The sequence below is a fragment of the Ochotona princeps genome, chromosome 9 (assembly GCF_030435755.1).
Source record: "Ochotona princeps isolate mOchPri1 chromosome 9, mOchPri1.hap1, whole genome shotgun sequence".
Lineage (NCBI taxonomy): Eukaryota > Metazoa > Chordata > Mammalia > Lagomorpha > Ochotonidae > Ochotona > Ochotona princeps.
In genome coordinates this window covers 49,588,444-49,611,269 of record NC_080840.1, presented here as the reverse complement: position 1 = coordinate 49,611,269, position 22,826 = coordinate 49,588,444, and the positions used below count along the sequence as shown (strand labels likewise).

Here is a 22,826-nt window from a genome sequence, read left to right as displayed (position 1 = left end):
TGTACACTGCACAATAGATAGGGGAATACTATCTAGGTTTTACAATGAGCTTCAGAAACTTAATGACAGCAAAACAAATAACTCCATGAAAAAAGGGCCAAGGAAATGAGCACGTATTTTTCAAAGAAACAAATTCAAATGGCTAATACACAAATGAAAAATGTCCTAGTTCCTAGCTTACTGGGAAATACAAAATAAAAAACATACTAAGGTCCCTCTAACTCCACTGGTGTGGATATGTGATTAAAGATACCCTAATCCATTGTTGGTGGAAGTGTAGGGTAATGCAGATACTATAGAAGTCAGTATGGAGAGTCATTGGAGACTCATAATACAACTAAAAATGGATCTACCATAGGACCTAATTATCCCACTCTTGAGACTATATCCAAAGGAAGAGAAAAGTGCATATGAGAAAGTGACATACAATTCTTTATTTATAGCAGCATATTTCACCATATTGAAGACATAAGCAACCCAGGATCTCGTTGAAAGAGGAATGAATAAAAGCCTGATGATCCAAAAGAGATAAACAAATGGAGGCATTTTGCTTTATATAATACAACCTGAGAATTCATACATCCTCTTCCACCAAAATCTCTGAGGGCACACAGTCCTCTAGACTGAGTAGGTTCAAGAGGAGGGAACAGAAACTCCACTTCTTGGTGAGGAAGACAAGAAATATTGCTGTGACCTTTTTGGAAAATAAATTCTTTCTCAGTGGTTTATAGTTCCTTTCAGTAGGTCTACTATAGGGATTCTTAAGAAAGTTAATATGATCCATAGTACTTGGCCCATTCTTGGTATAATCTCAACTATGTGAAGTTTATTATATTTTTCACTGGAATGAAATTTTTTGGCCTCTGAACCAAGTTTATTTCCCCAAAGCCCGTGTCTCAGAACCATGAGCATACCAGCCAGGCAATATTCACTATACAAATGAAGGAGGTCAGGGGATTGAATATCATTACGTTTTTTTTTATATCATTAAGTTTTAAAAGCATATTGTTATGTATTCTCTTTTTTTAGCACTACAGATATTTTATTTGTAATCTTACAGTATTTATGAATTACCTTTGCAAAAGTACACATATTTATATATCCATTAAACAATTTCCCTAACTTCAGGTTTCACAGACTGTTGTATTTACAGACCCTACAGTAAGATTCTTTTATTTAGTGGTATGTTTTAACTCAAAGCAGTTGAATTGTCATTTGTGTCCTCAGTTTAACTATAGTGATCAAATAACTAACAACTGCTTTATTTCTCATCCAAACATATTGCATACAGTCCTGGCATTGAAGTGAGCTCAAAGCTTTATACCATTGCATTTAACTCAGAAAAAAAATTAAATCAGGAAGATTTGGGCCATTTAATAAATGTATTCCTGTCTTATTTCTAAAGATTTTTTTAAATTGGAAAGTCAGATTTACAGAGAGGAAATACAGAGAAAGAGATCCTCTGTCCTCTGATTCCTTCTCCAAGTGGCCACAACCTCTGGAGTTGAACCAGGAGCCAGGAACTCCTTCTGGGTCTCCCTCTTGGGTGTAGGGTCCAAGACTTTGGGCTGTCCTACTCTGCTATTTCACGCCACAAGCAGAGAGCTGGATGGGAAGTAGGGGTAGTCGGGATACCACACCAACTGTTGCCCATATGGGATTCTGCTGCATGCAAGATGAGAAATTCAATAAATTGGCTACTGTGCCAGGCTCTCTTGGCTTGTTTTACAGTATATGGTGTATACCAGGACTTTATTAGGATTTTTTTAACATGTTGCAAAGTACAGCAATGGAATCTGTGGGAAGCCTTGCTTTGTATCAGCGCCACTACACTGTGATTTCCTGGCTGTGCGAAATGAATTCATAAGAGAAGAGCTGGTATGGAAGCTGGCAGCAACTTAGTTTGTGCGGAGAGGATTTTGCGGAACCACACCAACAGTATTTTTAAAGTGGTGGTTGTTTCAAAGACAGCTGGTAGCTACACTCCTCTGGTGTCACAAAGGAATGATTTGATCTGCAGTGTCACGGATCTGCTCCTGTCTCCTGCGACAAGAATCAGAGCTTACAGAAGATACGACCTACTTGTGCCAAACCACAGACCGCTACCAGGGCTGTTCCCAGCTCACTGGGCGAACGCAGCACACCGTAATGGGCCTGGCTGCTGGCCAAAATAACTTTGTGAACCTGAAGAGCTAACCAGGCAAGTAGGTGACACTCAAAGATTAGCTTTATGGTTTACTCAGGGTTGTTTTCTTTGTGACTTGGAAAGCTTAAAATTGCATCCAGCTTTCATAATGCATGTGCAACTGAGATGAGAAGCACGTGGGATCAATGAAATGGTCCAAGACAAGTCAACTCCAGCTTTGAGTGTGGAGTACACAGTTGTAGAGATTACACAGTCTGGTTCAGAATTCGCCAACGTTCTTACTTTTTTCTGTTTGGGATTGGCCATATAAATAGAGATTGTTCTGGGCCTGGCGTGGTAGCCTAGGGTCTAAAGTTCCAGCCTTGAATGCGCCAGGATCTAATATGAGTGCTGGTTCATATCCCCGCAGCTCCGCTTTCCATTCAGCTCCCTGCTTGTAGCCTGGGAAAACAGTCAGGGGCAGTCCAAAGCATTGGGACCCTGCACCCATGAGGGAGACCCTAAAGAATCTCCTGGCTCCTGGCTTCGGATTGGCACAGCTCTGGCCATTGCAGTCACTTGGGGAGTGATTCAGCAGTTAGAAGATTTTCTTCTCTGTCTTTCCTCCTCTCTGTGTACTTGACTTTTGAATAAAAATAAATAAATAAATAAATAAATAAATAAATCTTAAAAAAAAGATTCTTCTCATGTTTGTCATGTCACTCTCAATCTCAGGTGCTGATATAGGGCAGTGATATAGTTCAGTTGCTCAAGACTGCAATTTAATTGGGCACTTTGAGTGTGTGTGTGTGTGTGTGTGTGTGTGTGTATTTGGGGGATCATAATGAGAGTATGTAGTGTTTAGAAGCAACCCTGGCTCTCTCTGGAATCCTCAGCCCTTCCAGACTTTGGAGAGTGAGAGAGGAGGCAAAAGAAAACCAATGACCTCTAGCTGGGTATGTGTGTGCCCCTGGCATATGTAAGACCTTCCAAAGAGCATACATGTGCATAGAGGTAATTTCAAGAGCTTTACTTAAAAAAATGTGCCTTAAAAATTATCCTTGACTTTTCTGATTCTTTGTTTTGTCTTCCCCTTCCACAGTTGTCATTTTCCACTTTACAATGACAGATGTTTTTCTCAGCCATTTGAAATTTTACCTGTGTGCACCATACTGGGGCTAACGCCTTTAGGACAGTAAACAAAATGGCTACTTTAATCTTTTATGAGCATGTTAAGGAATAGCTACTAACAATAAATAGAATATTTTTCAAAAATAAAGATGGATTAAAAATATTTTTTAATGAAGAAATACTTCAGAATTATTATTGGCAAAGGATGTTTTCCCAAGGACAAAAATAGATATATAGACCAATGGAACAGAACTCAAATCCTACATGTTACATGATGTCTCTTCAACCAACTAAACTTTGACAAATGTACTAAAACGACTCCCTAGAGAAAGGACAAGATTGTCAACAAATGATATTGGAAAAAATTGGATCTTCAAATCCAGAAGTATGAAATCAAAATCCCTGTTTTACTCCTATACAAAAATCAACTCACAATGGATCCAGGATCTAAGTCTAAGATGTGAAGCCATCAGATTACTAGAGGAAAACATAGCAAAAATACTGCATGATATTGACTTGCATTTCTTGTATAATATCCCAGAAGCACAGATTAGAAAAGCAAAAAAATCACATGGGAATACATCAAGCTAAAAGCTTCTACACAGAAAAGAAAACACTCAACAAAGTGATGAGGTAACTGACAAACTAGGATAAAATATTTGTAAACTATGCATTCAATAAAGTGTTAATATCTAGAATATATAAGAAACTCAATATACTTAACTGTAATGGGCACACCCATTGACGGCTCTCACCCACTTGACAGCGGGACAGGGCAAGGAAACCGAGAGTCCGCACCGCACCCCGCCCTTCCTAAATCCCCTCCCTCCATTCAAGTTAATTGAAGGTGAGAAAAGTGTACCCAGCTCCTCCTCCTGCACCATTCAGAACAACTGACAGCATGGAAATTACTTGGGAGGTTCCGCACACCTGGCCCCTCCTGCCTGTCGTAGGTTAGTTAACTGTGATTTTGGGCTCTAGTAACTCTCCTTCTGCCTGAAGTTCTGTTTGTACTGCGTGGGTCTCAATCTGCTTGGAAGATGAGAGCTTAAAACCCTCTGACTTTAGCTGCTCTGCGCAGTGGCTCCTGGAGTGTAGCCGGAGCAGCTGTGGCCAAGATTGGGAAATAAAGACTTATAACATCCTACACTTGGGTCCAGTGTGATCTTTCTCACATCCCATAATATAACATCCACAAAACAAACAATCCAGGTAAAATTAGGGTTGCACAATGCTTACTAGGAATGCATTAACATCACTGGAATTCTACACCTAAAATGTAAATGGTTAATATTAAATTGTGTATATCTTACTACAGTAAATGAAATAAGTATGTTCAATAGAATCAATTATTAAATTTTTCTAAATTTATAAATGAAATGTTTTATTAAATTTATTTTATTTTTATCTTTTAATGTTAATTTCAGTTTTAAAAAGCTTAAGTGTGATTTTTAGATGCAATTTTAAGAGCATGATAGTCTCTTCTTCCCACCCTCTCTCCCTCCCTTCTCCATTCCTCTTGTTCTTTTTTTTCTTTCTATCTCTTTTTAAAAGTTTTTGAGGCAACTTTCATTTTAAAATATTTTAAACTTACATTATAGAAAGAGGCTTAACACATCACTGAATAAGAAATTTAATAAGTAAATAGCAAAAAGAACCTACTTTAGTGGAAATAGAGACAATTTCTAGAAACAAGAATTTCAGGGAAAACAGCCATTTCACTCACAAACAGTACACTTTCAAACGATCACAAGTCCTTGAAACCGCAGTAGAACAATGCATTTGTTTGACAAGCGCTATGGAAGTCAGTATGGGGAATGCTAAGACAAATGAAAATTGGTCTGCTGCATGACCCAGCTATTCCACTCATGAGACTACATTCAAAGAAGGTGAAAAGTGCATATGAGAAAGTGACCTACAATCCTATATTTATAGCATCACATTCCACAATATTGAAGACATAAACAACCTAGAAGCCAATTGAAAGAGTAATGGATAAAGAAACTGTGGTACATCTACTCTGTGGAATATTATTCAGTCATTAAAAAGAATGAAATTCTACTATTTGAAACAATGTTGTCCCAATTGGAGACCATTATGCTCAGTGGAATAAACCAATTCCAAAAGGACAACTATCATGTGTTCTCTCAATATAGGACAACCTTTATGCAAAATGGAAAGCATATAGATGTGTAGGTAAATATGTATAGTCATATATTATCAAAGATGAACTGTATGATGAAGCTAGCATATTGGGATGCAAAGGTAAGTTGCAATATGCATTTCTACTTCAAATTGAAAGGCGCACTCTCAATGAAGCTGTTGATACGACAATATAGTACTAGATATTCTACCAATGCCTATATCTATAATGACATGATACTCTTAAATATTAGAATGTTGGACTTATGAATGTTGCTGAAGGACTATATTATGTACATAGACATGTCTTTCTCTCTCTTTTTTTTGTTCATTACAAAAGCTTAGCTTCAAGCCACAGAATCTAAGCCAGGGACCGGGACAGGCAAGGGGCTGAACCAAGCTGAGTCAGAGCAACCACTGGCATGCGCGTGATCTATGACTGGGAACAGGCCCAGTTGGGGAGCTAAGGTTCAGATTCCCACCGAGGAGCACAGGAGCTGGAATAGGGGCTGCGTTCTGATCTGTAAATGGCTGTAGTGTGGGCTGGGACTGGGACTGGACGCACCAATCCAGACTAGACTCCAACACTATCTGGAACTCTGGAGGACAGGAGGTGAACTGAGTAGTGCTGGCTCATGGATTCACTAGTATGTGAGAAATCTGGCACCGGGAGAGGTTCTGATGGAGAAGCCTGGGCAACTTCTCTGACAGGACACAGTCCCTGCGGGTAAGCGCAAGAACCTTGATAGGAAACAGCCCAGAACAGGCCATGGAAAGTTATCCACTGGCATACATTTGGCATGGGTCGGGGGCAGACCACTACACCCACTGGCAAATCCAAGCACTGGAATAGAGTGTGGGTTGAACAAGGTTCGTTAGCGACAAAAAACAGTGCACATTCTGAAATGCCAGGATGACATGACGCGTACCAGATGTGGCCGCAGCTCCCAACAGCATGTGTGAGAACCAGGGAGGGAGGGGGCGGAGCCGGCAGTGGGAATGTGGAGGGCTCCCCTGCTGGACAGCCACTCCTACTGGAGAGTGTAAGCTGGAATGGGGGCAGACCAGGTCAGGCAGGGCTACAACACCCGTGGGCCTCATGTGACATAGATCAGGGAAAAGCCAGGTTGGGCTGACTGTTCCAACTGGTGCAAGCAGAAGTTGGAATGGGTGAGGGATGGTTGGGCTTTGCCGCGTCGTCAACTAGCAGAGGCTGGCACTGGGGACTAAATCTGTCAAGTTCAATTCCAGAACCACCTGGAGAGTGCATGATCTGGGAGTGTGAGTGGCCTAAAAGGGAAATAGTGGACCCCTCCCTCTTGGATTACCACTCCCACTGGAGAGCACAAAAACCAGGACATGGGCAGGGGTGGCTAGACAGAAAGGCACCCAACAGCATGTGTGTGTGGACTGGATGGCGGAGCTGGTTGGGTTGAGCTAGGTTGCAATGCCCATTGACATGTATGAGAACTGAATGGGATGTGGGACAGACGGGACTAGTCTGCTGCACATACTGGCAAACCAGGGTAGGGACAGGCCTGGTGGGGGTTCTTCTGGGTCGCTCTGACTAGGTCTGTGTGACTGCAATAGCCAGTCTGAAGCCAGGAGTGTCATCTCACATGGTCGCAGGGGCCCAAGCACTTGGGACATCTTCTATTGCTTTCTAAGGCCATTAACAAGGGGTCGGATAGGAAGTGGAACAACTGGGACTTGAACTGACTTGTATATTGGATGCTGGCAAGTGGTGGCTTTACCCATTATTGCCACAACTCTGGTCCCTTGATTTTTATTTTCTTTGTGGTGAATTTTCAGTGATAGGATTTTAATGGTACGGGTGTAGGATGAAAGAGGGGAACCATGTCCTGCATCACCTCGTTTGTGCTAGTTGCTCATCTATATAATGAAAGTAATGGTATTAAGTTCCTGAAAATGAAGGGAGGATTGTCGAGGTTGCTGGCAGCTCAAACAATTTATTTTGAAGGCTGTGGAGAAGGCACTGATTAGGAACTAGTGATGGGAACAGATGCTAGCACCATGTGACAGGGAAGCTGATTCACACGTGACATTGTAAGGTTACGTCAGAACATTGCTGCCCACAGCTTCAGGAAAATAGGGGATTGGTACACCTGCCTTGGGGCTGACATAGCTAGCTTGCTGAGAGGAAGTCAGCATTGGGATCTCAAATTTAGAATTGAAATGGAAACACAGGATCCTGGTAGATCACAGTCATCTGCTATTCTTTTTAGATCTCATCACTTCCTATTAAGTTATGATTAATATTTGGTGTGTCAAGAATGTGGTCAGGAAGGCAGTGTAGGAAGCTCCTACCTATGTACTGCAATATATATGACTTTATCACTTTAAATAAATAAATTTAAAACCCAAACGATTAACGTTCATAACAAAAAAGTCTTATCACCAATGACCAGGATCAAACCACTGCACAGAAACCTCAAAACGTCTTTTATGGTCCATTTGTTTCCTCATTATGCATTCTGAGGGTATAATTTTCTTAAAAAATTGTTGCTGTGCTCCATCATGATCACATCTGGATTGCAAGCTTTCCAGGTTCCACTCTGAAGCATCTGGTGGACTGATTCTTTACTCTTTCCTTTCTTCTTGGGGGCACATTGCACAGCATGGGACTAACAGTGATATGAGCAGCTGAGTGATATGCAGAGGAGTTGGAAGGTGTGGTTATACTTCCCCAGGGCAGGCAGTGTCTATGTAGGGAGCTCATCAGGAGTGAGGTTGATGCCTCTTATTCTATTACTATAAATCTAGAGCACAAGGATCCAGATACTATGAAGTGATTCTGGTGTTGACATTTTGTAAATCAATGAAGAAGAAAATGTGAGGACCTTATTACACATTGAATAACATCCACCTGTGGCATTACTCATAGAACTGTGACATTGTAGTGGCAGAGTGCCTTGTGGACCCTTGGGAGAGGTGATGTGATTTGTTGATATTTAGAATTAGGATCACTTTCACTCAAATGGTTTACAACACCTCTTTTCAAATGGAATTAGCATAGTAAAACTCTTTGCTGCTCTCAATTTCCTATTAAAATATATACACAGCAGCCAATATAGATTTTCAGAGACTATAAAGAGCAAACTATATCTTTCATTGAATTAATAAAATATTTTGCATGGTGCACGGAATGGGCTGCTTAAAGTTTTATAAGGTTTGATGAAAGAAACTCGAGAGATAATATAAAGACACGGGGGATTTTCCATATTCTATTTTTGTAAAGCAAACATTCATTGACTTCCTAGCAAAAACTAAATCAGGTCCCAGGATTCTAGAGTATGTGAGATGTTGTCTCCACCTTTTTTGAGAAGGAAATGCAGTAAAATATATTACAACTGAAGCACAGATTCAGACATATGCTAAGGGCTGAGGTGCTGGAAAGATGATGCGTGAGAGGAAAATGCTAAAGAGCATTGCTCTAGAACTCTTGTGTGCAGAGTTTGTGGGTTGGAAACCTGAGCCCTAATGCCACACTGAGGACAGGTGGGCCTTCTAAGAGAGGATGAAACCATGTAGCAATATAGTTATGCTGGAGTGTGTCAGTCCTGATTAAAGGGTGAATGTGACCCCTCCCACCTTTCTCTCAGTTTCTCTTGCCCTTCTGTTGTCATGACGCAATGATCCTGGAAAGTTGTATTGGACTTTCCAGCTCCCAGAGCTGCGAGAAACAAATTTCTACTGTTTACAAATTGTCCAATCTGTGATGCTTTGGTATAGTAGCCAAAAATGGACAAAGACAACATGTAGGAGCTATTAGTTATACTGCAGTTTGAATGTTTCTATCTCTCCGAAACTTGTATGTTGAAGCCGAGTCCTGTGTGTGGTGGTTTCAGGAGACAGAGTCTTTCAGAAATGACCCCGTCACAAGAACAGAGCCCTTGCAAGTGGGATCAGTGACCTGAGGAAGAGGTCCCAAAAGTTGCCTCACCCCCTTCACTATGTGGGAGAACAGCGGAAACATGTCCCTGTGTGAACCATGAAGCAATATTCGTCAGACTCCAAATCTGCCTGTGTTTTGAATTTGGTCTTCTCAACCTGTGTGAGCATAAACAAATAAAATTTGTTGATTAATTATCTCATTTATGGTATACTGTTACTCCAGTCCCTAATGAGCTAAAACAGGAGGTGAAGAGGTCTCATTTATGAACTGACTAGATGTGGGAGATCAGGGAAAATTGAAAAAAATGGGTCTAAGTTTCTAATTTGTACATATGGGTAAACATGTATACACATATATTCATTTAGGGGAACTGTGTAATAAAGATCAGCATACTGGGAAGTGAAGATAGGCTACAGTATGCATCTCAACTACTAAGTGAAATATAGACTCCCAATGAAGCCATTTAATATGCCTTGACAAGAGGATACTGGACTTTTTAAAGCATTCTCTAAACCTACAATGTTATAATCCACTTAAATAGAAGAATGATTGAATTGTGGCTGTTGCTGAAGGACTATACTATTATATTAATACAGTTGGAAGGGAGTGGAAATTCCTGTGCCTGTGGAACTGTATCATGAAAAATAAAAGTTAAAAAAACGAAAAAAGGAAGAGTAATAGTCTGTACAAAGACAGAAAAAAGAAAGAACTTCCTCCTCGGTCTCTGCCATGGAAATTCCAATCTGACTCCATTTGTTCCTACATTTTCTCATTTATTGAATATCTATTCTATGAACATAATGACCATTATGTCAGGAAAGGAACTTGGCCCTAGTGAACATTATGATTCCAAAATTTTCGGTTGTGTTGTTTCCAGGGAAAAAGCACAGTCTACAATGAAATCATAAAATAACACATATCTGGTACCTACATTCAATCTAAGAATGAGAGAAAAGAGGACAAATTCGTCGCTTTACTCCTCTTCCCAGATTCCTACAATGATATTTGCTGTTCACATAGTGTTTCTTTTAGTTTCCACATCAGGAGGGAGGGTATACCCTATTTGTCTTTCTGTGCCTGTCTATTTCACTTAACAAATTGTTTAGTGCTCTTTCAGTTCCATCCATGTTGCTACAGATGACAGAATTAAATTACTTTTTACAGCTGAATAATATTCCATTTTTCCATCTATGATGAGGTTGTTCTTAATCTACCCATGGGATGGAATTCTGCTTATCAGCCACAGCATTGTAGTGAGGATCCTTTCTGTGCTGTTTGACCTCCTGTGTGTGGGGTGGCTGCTAATCCCCACTGGCAGCAGCTTGGTCCTCTTTGTTACATGTTGCAAGGAGTTTATTTCCAAACACCTATGTAATTGTGTGAGTCCATCTATCTTCGTAATCCCTGTGTTCCCAGGGATGTCTTGTTTAGAAGTGTACACAATCAAACTATTGCTCTGGGGGCTACAGCAGAGATTCAATCCATCTCCCCACAGCTTGATTGTCAAGAATACAAAATATTCATCTATTTATGTTAAATAAATTCAGGATCTCCACTTGCTTCACATAAATATTTGAAAATACATCAGATCTCCTAAAATCTAAGGATATGGCAGTATGATCTCATCGAACTCGAGAACCTTGTGTTTTGAAACTTATTTTGAAAAACAAACAAACAAACAAAAAACAGTAAGTCACTGGGCCCAGATAATTCATTTAACCACATAAATTCCTGGATCTCTATTGAGTATTCTGTTCAAGAACTTTTCTTTTTTATGTCTGAGGAAAATATGTCAGAAAATCTACATTAATGGGCACAAAATTCAGGCAACTCTGAGGAATTAAACAACTGAGCGGAAAAGATAGATATCAACGCAAGGTATTTTCCTAAGGTTTAGGATTACCACAGGGAACACATAATCAACCCTATTCTTTCTGATCTGTTCTACTGGGAAGCTTAGGTATGGAACAGAGCCATCTTCTCAGCTCATTAGGAGAACTGCTTCAGGCTCTAAAACTTTGAAGAGGCTGGTAGACAAATCAGTTTTTAGAGTGGTAAGCACACCAGTCAGACAGTTGTAGAAAGTAAATCAAACTATGAGGACCAGGAGGTTCTTCTTGGGCAGAAAACATAACTATCCTTTGAAATGTTGGCTGTGAACTCAGGATCACCCTTTTCTGAGTCCCTTTTATTTCTCTGTCTTTGATTCTATCAACATTCTCCTATATTTCCAACTTTGAATGCCCATTCATTACAAGGCAGACAGAGCAATGAGCTTTTCTTATTCTGAGGATCATCCAGGACTTGCTACTCCTTCTCCTTGTAGGATAACCTCATGATCACATTGCTTCTCCGTGTATTGCAAGTTGAAGAGAAGACATTTGAAGCTAAACATTTACAAGTTAGTAAATTTCTCTTTTGTTAACTTCTTTTGCAATCTCAGAAGGAGACAGGGTATCTTAAAATCATCATTGCTATAATACTCAGAATTCATGGGCAGACGGGCAAATGCAGGAGCGTTACCACTTGTAAGTCTCTCAAAGAATGGAAGATTTGCAATGTTTTTCTATTGTTTTTTTTCTGATGGAAAATTCCCCAAATATAACTAGGAAGAGTCAAATGAAAAATTTTCCATCTTTCCAAGAGCTATTAGGATCTTTTCAACACATTTTTCTCTCAGTGTACATGAGGGATCCTCAGATCAAAATTCAGCATATATTAAGGAACTTTAGAAAGTTCTTGGCAAATAGAAAAAATATTCATCCTGATCAATTAGAAGCCCCAACAACCTAAGTATTGGCCTTTCCACCAACTTGTAAGGTCCCTCTGGGCAATAAAGATTAATCTTTATGAGCCCAAATAAATGGCCTACTGGTAATTTGTAACCTAAAACCAAAAAGAGTGATGCTAGCAGCAGATCCTCAGAGGCACGTAGCAGACTGATGCACGTTAAACAATGCTTTCTTTAAGCATATTTTGCCTCACTTCCACACTTCCATGAATTAAAATATTTTTTAGTGAGCTTGACAAGACAGTAGCAATCCTGAAGACTAATTTGCTGCAGAAGAGATTCACAAACAAGATGCTGACACATTATTATGATTACAGATTTCAGAGATTCTATCTCATAGGTTTCAAGAGATACGTAAAAAGGAAGCAATAAAAAAACTGAAGATATATAAATAAGCCCTTTCATTAAACACAAATGATGGAAAGCACCAACATACACCTAGCATTTTGTCTTTAGAACACTTTTAGTTTCTTTTTAAAAGTTTTTTGACTTACCATTATGACTTTCATGAGAAATAGTTTGGAAAACATGCTGAGAGATGTCTGAGAAAATATGTAGGTGGAAATGTCTCTTCAAGCAAGTATCGTCCTTCAAGAATGTCCATCTGACATGTTAGTCACATGGAACCATTTGGGTAGTGTAGGAGAAAGAAGTAGGGACTGCTATTAATTTTTAACGCAAGCTGTCAGCTTGCGGTCCAAGAGCAAGACTTAACTTGCAGTTTGAATTGTGCAAATGTTTTTTATTGCGAATAATAAGGATCAAAATTATAAATGAGGTATTGTATACTAAAACACTGGGTTTACATTCTCTTTTGCACTTATCTTTCAGAATAAACTTTCTAATCCGAAGACAAAGTGGAAGGCTACCAGTATTGTTTACTTATTTTATATTTGAATTTGGAAGAAGAATTCAAAAATACATCTTCCTGACTGTAGGCTGGTAATGTCATATCCAAAGGGCAGCTCATGATTGCACCTGAAAGCTAAGTGTTGGCAGAGATGGTGCTTGTCTATGAGATCATTTCAGTTCACTTAAGATGCTACTTTCTGCTCACATCTGCAGTCTGAAGACACTGGGTCAATTTAATTACATCTGCACTTTTGATTCCTACTTCTTTCAATAAAAATGTAAAGCTACCCTCACTTGAGAACAACCAGGCTAAAAGGTTTGTGATTGCATTTCAGTGTCATTTCTTTTCCAGAAGATTATCATGTCAAGTTGGGCTTGGATGTATTTATTTTGTTTTGAGCACCTAAAGCTCTTTTCTGAATCTAACTATTATTTGAATAGATGTCAACCCAAAGCACTATATCCAGATGTTGCTTGGTAACTTAATATATAACCCTAATGACAAAAAGTAGAATTAAGCCATTAATGGAATAGGCTGTTAGCAGCTGCTTCAATTCCAGTTTGATGGTCATTAAAAAAGCTGATTCAAAGACTTCTATAAAGAAGCATAAGCTAATTAAAGACTTAAAATCAGCGAGCTACAGTTTCTTCCAGCAGCAACACAATCACAATATACTGGCATTATTATTCTAAGAGAGGGCTGAGAGAAGGTCAAAAACATTCGCCTGGTTTAGATGAGGCTTATATTTCACATTCTATTTTGCATTTCCTAGTTTCGCTTAAAATCATAGGATTCAAGGAAAAGTCTTTTATACAATTGTTGTATGAGATGAAAGGCTATTGATTAACTGCCTTTCACGGGTACTCTTTTTTTTACTATCTACACACAAAAAAATACTTTTAAAGAGATTCAGCTAGAATTTATCAGTTTACCTTTAAAGTATTTATTCTGCCTAGGTTCTGATAGTTTCCATTTGGAACCCAATCCAGCTAAAATTACTTATATTCAATTGCTTTTGACTGTGAAGCCTGTCTTGCTTAGGGATCAGAAGCAAGTTGCTATCTTTCTGTACACTAACTTTATTAGATTGTAGAATTAGCCATTTATGAAATACTTCCCATAAACATCACTTTTGAAGTTATATTCAAAGATGACATGTGTTGTGATTACCACTGTAATTTGACATGTGAGACCATTTTGATTGATCCGGCTGTAAAAACAAAATACCCTTAAACTAAATTAAAATAGGCAACTCCACATATTTGCATCTTTTTTTTTCTTTTTAAAGATTCATTTTATTTTTTTATTGGGAATCAGATATACAGGGAGGAGGAGATACAGAAAGGAAGATTTTTCTATCCAAAGATTTACTCCCCAAGTGGCCACAATGGCCGAAGCTGAGCCGATCCAATGCCAGGAGCCCACAGCCTCTTCTGGGGCTGTGCAGGATCCCAAAGCTTTGGGCCGTCCTTGACTGCTATCCCAGGCCACAAGCAGGGAGCTGGATGGCAAGTGTGGTTGCCAGGATTAGAACTGGCACCCATAGGGGATCCTGGCACATGCAAGGTGAGGACTTTAGTCACTAGGCTACCGTACCAGGCCCTATTTTCTTTTTTAAAAGACTGATTTATCTGTTGGAAAGGCAGAAATGAAGAAAGAGAGGGATAGAGACAAATTTTCCATCTGCTGGTCCACTTTCCAAATGGCTGCAATGGCTAGGATTGGGCTGGTTCAAGCTGAAGCCCAGAGTCTGTCTTTGAGTTGTCCTCACAGCTGGCAGGGGCCCAAGGTGTTGAGCCACTGCTTTCCAGGGAGCTGGGTTTGAAGCGCAGCAACAGACTTGAACTGACACTGATACCAGATACCAGCATTGCAGGTAGCAGCTAATGTGCAGTGCCACAACATTAACCCCTATTTGCATGTTTTCAATGCCTAATATATTTTATCTTAGGATCTAATATATCTTCATTTTGACTAAATAAATTGAGATTAGATTCCCCTGTGTACTGAATTCTAGTTGATGTGTCATACAGTGTATCTGTCTTCTGGGAAAATCCATCAGAATCCTTTGCAGTTGTGTTGTAGAAATTAAATGGTGGCCACTTGTCCTAATTTTGTTAAAGAATCTGTTAACCATTTAGATTTCAATGATATAACCAACGCTTAAGTTAAACGTGTCTTGGTTACCAAAGATAAATCCATGTTTAAAGCTAAGATAAACCTTACCTTAATATTATAAGTCCAATATCAGAGTTGCTGTAAAAAGTGCCTTCTCTAAAAATGCATTGTCTTTAATTCTATTTTCCTTGTGATTTTTGAAGTTCTTGAATTCTCAAGAAATGCCATTTTTGACCAACATTGCTAAATTTCTATGACCTACTACATGGAACACATGTCTTTTATTTATGTGTTCATACCACACCTTCTAAGCAGCCTATTATTTCTTTCTTAGTAATTGTTGAGTTCTTCATCACATCTTAAAATCGTCATTTCTAGTTTTCTCATAACATTTCATATGGTTTATTTACATGCAGGTCTTTCTATGATGTATTATTATATTGATAATAATACCATCAGACATCAACATTTTGACACTAGCATATTTGTAATTGATGATTGGTAAATTCTGCAAAGTATCTCATCAGCATAAGGTTTAGTCTCTGATGAGTTTTAGAAACATAATGTGACAGCAATTCTAGATACCAGTGCCTGCTTCCATAAAACGTGGACTGAGAGTTTAATATTCGTAGTCACCTGATTGGTGTGTAATTTGGCTTACCATCTTTGGATTCCACTATGTAGAATCCACTCATTTCACACTCAACTGTGGCAGGATTTATAATCCTGTAACATTTCCTTTTAGAAGCTGCATCTCATTCAAAATAAACAAAAAGGGAAATAAAACAGTACTCACAGGTGTCCTCTTCTTCCATGGAAATACTGATCACGTAACAGGCATACACAAACCCAACCAACTGCAAAACAACAACAACACATTCTTTAAGAATTTATGCCAAATGTACATATTAAAAAGCCTATATAATTAAATTGATAAAGAATGGATGACAACAATGTTTATGTATTGTCTTAGAAAGAAATCTTGTTTTAAAATAATAGGTACTTCATAGCTATGATTTCTATTTCTATGTAGTTCTTATAACATTGTAAAAAGTACAAAGGAATGAAAATTTTAGATAGTTTGTCCAGTTTTTAAAAACTGGGTATTTATTTATTGGAAATTCAAGGTTAGAGAGGAGAGAAGAGAGAAGGAGCTTTTATCCCTACCAGGACAGCAGCCAGGACCATGCCATACCCAAGCCAAGAGCTCAAGCTTCTTCTTGATCTCCCCTGTGGGTGCCAGGGTTCCAGTAATACACAGGTGGTGGCAGTGGCCAAGGCTGGGTCAGGCTGGAGAAAGGAGCCAGAAGCTTCATCTGCACCTCTCATACAGGTAGCAGGTGACCAAGTACTTGGACTATCATTTAATACTTTCCCAGGCACAATAGCAAGGAGAAGGTTGGGAAGTGGAGCAGCCAGGACACAAACCAGTGCATATATGGGATGCCAGAGCTACAGTAGGCCACGGGTTCTGCATCACACTTTTATTTTCTAAAGGAGTTATTGATTCACTTGAAAGGCAGAGTAACACACAGAGGAATAGAGAGAAAGTTTGAGGCAGGAGAGAGGGAAGGAGGGAGGGAAAGATGTATCTTCCATTGACTGGCTCATGGCACAAATGGTTGTAACAATCAGAGCTAGACTAAGACAGGCGCTCCATCCTGAGCTCCCATAGAGTATCAAGGTTCAAGTATTTGGGGCATCATATGTGCTAGTTGTTTTATGCATTAGCAGGGAGATGGATCAGAAGTAGAGGAACAGGGATTTGAACTGGTACTCTATATGGGATACCAGCATTATAGATAGCAACTTAATCCACTACACCACAATGCTAGCCCCATAGATTTTATTTGAGACAAAGTTTTTATGTTTTAAAATAACTATAATCAGAACTCATCTATTTTTTGTTTTGATTATTTATAGAGCAATTTGTACTATATTTATTACCATAACTGAATGTTTAATAGCCACACAAGGAATCAAATATGATGTATGTAAATTAAATAGGAACAATCTATTTAATTATGTAAAATGCTCCAAGGGTATAAATTTTATGAAGATATTAAATTGTTTTGTTAATTATACCATCACAAAATGTACTATTTTCCAGTGATTTGTGTCAAAATGAAGCAGAAGAGAGATAACCTACTTTGGGTAATACTGCTTGAAGGAATAAATATTTGTGCAGTGTGTAGTCTTTCTAGCCCTTCATTTTGTTTTCTGCACTTAGAGTGACTAGATGGCTTTATTATACAAAGCCAGGGACACTACAATTCCTGAAGGACAAAACTGTCATGGAGTTTAGGCTAGTCGAAACTCAATAATTTCATAGGTATAAAAAACAGATACTTCAAAAGCTGTTGTAGTCTGTTCTTTGCCTTTGTCCCCATTGATGAAGTCTGTTTATTCCCCCGTTCTCATTATAAATCAAGAAATAGTAGGGAATGAGGGGTCATAGGAAAAGCTTACAGAGAGAGCTGTTAGACTTCTGTTGGGTTCTCTCACCTGTGGGGCATGAAGTAGTTCACAGAAACACTAGGGGAGCTTGAAAGAGTTTGTACTTTGAGGAACATTGGACTTGGCACCTGACTCACACATGAAGACTCCAAAAGCAAAGGAGCTGTGGTGAGGGGGCTTCTGGCTGCTGACTGTGATGAGGGAGGGTTGTGTGAACCCAGCAGCACAACGATGTACACCCTCATCTGAGGCTACAGCCTCTCAGAGTTCCCGCTGCCACTCTGCACCTGGCTTCTACCTATAAATACTTCCTGCCAGTGGCCAATGGCTCAGAAGAAGAATGTTGGAGGCGAAGATCCCAAAGGAGGAGGTGTGGGAATCTGAAGAACCATAAGGATAGTGGGGAGCATCAGTTTCACAAAGTATTCCCTGGCAGATGGTAGATGAACCGGTCACACTAAGACCTAATTTCAGGGTTCTGCTTTGTGGCATATGGTTTAAGCCAGTGCCGGCAGCTCTACATTCCATTTGGAGACCAGTTTGAGTTCCCATTGCTTCACTCCTGAGCCAGCTCCTTGCTGATGTGCTTGGGAAAGCAGTAGAAGATAGCAAAAGTGCTTTATCCCTTGCATCCATGTGGGGGGGGGGGTCCTACTTGAAGCTCATGGATCCTGATTATACCTCACCCAGTCCTAGCCACTGTGGCCATTATGGAGGGAACTAGTGGATGGAAGATCTCTTTAACTCTGTCTCCTCCCTTTCCTTCTGTAACCTGACTCTCAAAGAAAAAAAAAAACAGATAATTTTAAAAAGCCTTATTTTAAAAAAAGATTTATTTATTTATCTTAGGAAGTCAAATTTACGGAGAGAGGAAAAACAGAGAGAATGATCTTCTGTCTGCTGGTTCACTCCTGAAGTGGAAATGGCTGGAGTTGAGCTGATCTGAAATCAGGAGCCAGGAGCTTCTTCTGGGTCGCTGATGCAGTTGCAAGTCCCAAGGCTTTGGTCTGTCCTCAACTGCTTTCCTATGCTGCAACCAGGGAGCTAGATGGGAAGTGGAGCAGCCAGCACATGAGCTGGTGTTCATATGGAATTCTGGTGCATGCAAGATGAGGACTTTAGTCACTAGACTATCATGAAAAGGCCTTATTTCTTAACTCATCACCCATCATTCCTGTTCCTTCACTCATAGAATAAACCAAAAGGGTGGCAATTGAGAGAAGTGACTGAGAAGAGCAGAAAACAATGATATGTTTACTTCTCACTCAGAAATGCAAGTTGATATCAGTCTCAAGCTGAGGAGGAGACTGTTGAAGCAGGTAAGTTATTGCACTGGCTTGGACTACTCAGTATCTATGAGGACTCAAAAGGTCTACAAATCATATTTGAAATATGATCCAAAGGGCAAGGCAGGGCAAAGTTAGAGCATGTACTTGAATGAGTAGTGGAAGAATGAATGAAATTGTCTTATGACTGTATTCTATCAAATCTATCTTTTAATAAACCAGCCATATAGAGGAAAAGAATGGCTTGCAATTTTTTACTGCATCTTTCCAGTGTTGTTTTACTGAGATAGACCTTCTTTTAAAAAAGATTCATTTGTTTTCATCAGAGAGGCAGATTTATAGAGTGAAGGAGAGACAGAAAGATCTTCCATCTGCTGGTTTACTCTCTAAACGGCCGCAAAGCCAGAGCTGAGCTAATCCAAAGCAAGGTGGCTCATGCAATATAAGGATTTTAGCCATTGAGTCTTCATGCTAGTCCCCTAGATATACACTAATGATTCAAGTTAATATTCTTAGTAAGCTTACTTGTTGGTGACTACATAAATTCACCTAATTGAAATATACTGTAGCATATTTAAGTGGCATTAATGATAATTGTTAATTATAATTAATATTATTTTGAATATTAATACTTATAAATTTTATTATCTGAAGTAAAATTACTAAAGTAACAATACTACTAGATGCATATATTTTAAAAGTAGAAATGGCATTATGTCTGTCTCTCTATATATTTAAATTTTGAAATTTCTATACTGGGAAGACAGAGAGCTAGCTAACCAGAGACAGAGTAGTAGAACATTCACATTTGGTGATGGCCAAAGCTAAAGTCAAGAGCCAGGAACTCAATGCAGGTATCTCTCATGTTGATGATAGGAAGCCAATGACTTAAGCCGTTACTGTTGCCTCTGAAAGTCTGCATCAGTGGGAAGCTGTAGTTAATAGTCAGGAATCAAACTCAGGTACTCCAATGTGTGATACAGATTTATTCATGGGCATCTTATTCACTAGGTTGAACACCAGTCCCATGCTAGGTGTTTTTTTTATGACTTTTTAAGCATTATTGCATTTTAAAATCTTTAATCTGAAGGCATCTGTGCATATTTTTCTTCAATTAGTCAAAAATGATACGTAAATCAATTATAACAAGATCAGTGCTCAAAAGCTACAGTTACAATTGGTGAGTGAAGGAACTCATCAATGTGAGATAATAAGAGTATTTTTAATATACTTGTTGTACAAAATTAGTGGCTTTCCCATCACTTAGTTTTCCTTTTAAACATTAATTAATTTTATTTAATTTTATCATACAGTTCCATAGGTTCTGGGACTTCCTCTCTTCTCTCCCCAGGTCCCTTCCTCTCCCAATTCCCCACTGGTTTACTCTATATTATTACAATAGTATAGTCCTTCAAAAACAGTCATAAGTCCATCATTCTGCTATTTAAGTGTACCTAACATTATAAGTATGGTCAATAACAAACAGTCCAGCATCGTATTGTCAAGGTATATTTAACGGGTTCATTGGGAATCCATCTTTGATTTGGAAGTAGAGATGCATACTGCTTGTATTTTCACATCTCAATGTGACCGTTTCTATTAACTATTCCTTTCAATGAGAAATGTTCATGAATGTTTACCTATATATCTATTACATCTTGCCTTAAGGTTGCCTTATATAAGAGAGATAATATGATATTTTTCCTTTGGGGGATTTGCTTATTTCACTGAGCATAACAGTCTCCAGTGGTACCATTTTGTTGCAAATGGCAGGATTTTATTCTTTTTAATGATGGAGAAGTATTTCATAGAGTAGGTGTAGCAGTTTCTTCATCCATTATTTCAACAGGCATCTGGGTTGCTTCCATGTCCTTGTTATTATAGATTGTGCTGCTATAATACAGTAGTACAGTTCATTTTCTCAGATTTAATTTCCTTTGCATATATTCCTAACAGTGGGATAGATGGGTCATACAACAGATTAATTTTCAGTTCTCTTAGCTCTCTCCATACTGATTTCCACAGTAATTGTCCTAGCCTACACTCCCACCAATGTGAAGGAGAGTAGGTTTCTTCCCACATCCAGAGCAGCAGGTGTTTTGAATGTAGAGTTAGTAGACTTCTGAAAGCTATCCTGAAGAATAAAATAAAGCTGGAAGAAATGCAATTCCAGACCTCAATACACTCTACTGCTATAATACATAATATTACTACTACACTTAGAGCAGTGATAATCAAAACAGTCTGGTACTGTTACAGAAACATAGAAGAGCCATGAAACAGAATACAAACTACAGAAGGGAGAAGACAGATGTACATCTAGCTAATCTTGGACAGGTGAACTGAAAATAGCACAACAAAAAAGATTGTCGTCTTCATCATATGCTGTTGGGACAATTGGATAGCAGTTTACAAAAGTAAGAACCAAGACCTTCCACCTGTCACTTTATATATAGTAAAAGCTCTAAATGGATTTAGGACCTGAATCTTCGCCCAGAAATCATCAAACAAAGAAAATATCTGAAAACAAAGAAAGCATCTGAAAGATAAGTGAATTGGGAAAGTCTTCTTACAAAAGTCACCAAAATCATAGGCAGTCAAAGTCAAAATAAAAAATAGGACTACATTAAACTAAGACGCTTTTGTACAGCAAAGGAGCTGGTCAACGAAGTGAAGAAGCAACAGACAGAAGGGAAGGAGATCTGTACAGTGCGCAGCTGATAGGGCAAGAGTATCCAGGATTTACAAAGAGCTTCGGAAACTCAACAACAACGCAATAAACAACCATGTGAAGGAATAGGCAAAGGAAATGAAAGGACATTTTTAACAATTCAAATGACTAATAGACATCTAAAAAAACGCGGAGGCTCTCTAGTTATCAGGGAAATACAAACAAGAACCACACTGAGGTTCTACCTAACTCCAGTGAGGCTGGCCTAGATTTAGAACTCTATTGCATTGGTTTTAAAAAGCTTGCATCATTGTTTATCTTATTGTAACACTGACTGGCAACAACCTACTCTGTGATGTTTTTAGTAGCAGTGAATATTTTTACTCAACAATGTTGTCAGTAAAATAAACAAAATGACATCTCCTCATTAATTATTTTATAAATATTTTTCTTTTTTATGTTCTTGTTTATTTATTTATTTTTCATGCTACAGTATGTTTTCAAAGGTATGGGGATTTTTCCTCCTCACTATTTCTCCAATATTATTGAAATAGTATAGTCCTTCAGCAACAGTCACAAACATCTATCATTCCATTTAAGTGCTTCATGACACTTTAGGATAGACAATGGTAGAAATCAGCATCCTACTTTCAAGATATGTTTAAAGTTTCATTGGGAGTCCTCCTTTTATTTAGGAGTATAGATACATATTGCACTGTATCTTCAATTTCTGGTTTGCTAACCTCTCTTATACAATTCAGCTTTGAGAATATTTGAATATACACGTTTGCCTATCTATTTGTTTTGTACTTTTCATTAGTACATGTACCAAGTTTCTTTACCCATTCCTCTTTCAGTAGGCCTCTGGGTTGTTTATGTCTTCAATATTGTGAATTGTGCTGCTATAAATATAAGATTGTAGGTTACTTACTCATATGCACGTTTCACTTCCTTTAGATATATTACCAGAAGTGAGATAGTTGGGTCATATGCTAAATCAGTATCAGTTGTCTTAGCGGCATCCATATTGCCTTCCCAAGCAGTTACAGAAGCCTACACTCCCAGCAACAGTGAAGGAGGGTACCTTTCTCCCCACATCTATGCTGCTGGTGGTATTTGTAGAATTCTGAATGTAGGTCTATCTCATTGGAGTTAGGTGGAACATCAGTGTGGCTTTCATTTATATTTCTGCATTAGCTAGGGAGCCTAAACATTTTTTTCATATGTCTATTAGCCATTTGAATTTATTCTTTTAAAAAATGCCTGCTCATTTCCTTCACTCTATTCTTCATATGGTTGTTTATTTTGTTCTGGTTGAGTTCCTGAAGCTCTTTGT

General features: G+C 38.7%; 1 protein-coding gene across 1 annotated transcript in view; it reads right to left on the bottom strand.

Annotated features, from left to right (window-relative positions):
* The window catches only part of LOC101528881 (sodium/potassium transporting ATPase interacting 3), a 198,371-nt gene that overhangs the window by 17,842 nt on the left and 157,703 nt on the right, over positions 1–22,826 (bottom strand). The window contains exon 3 of the mRNA XM_058668666.1: positions 15,873–15,933. Within this exon, the coding sequence (XP_058524649.1) occupies positions 15,873–15,933 (61 nt within the window). The remainder of the gene's footprint in view (positions 1–15,872; positions 15,934–22,826) is intronic.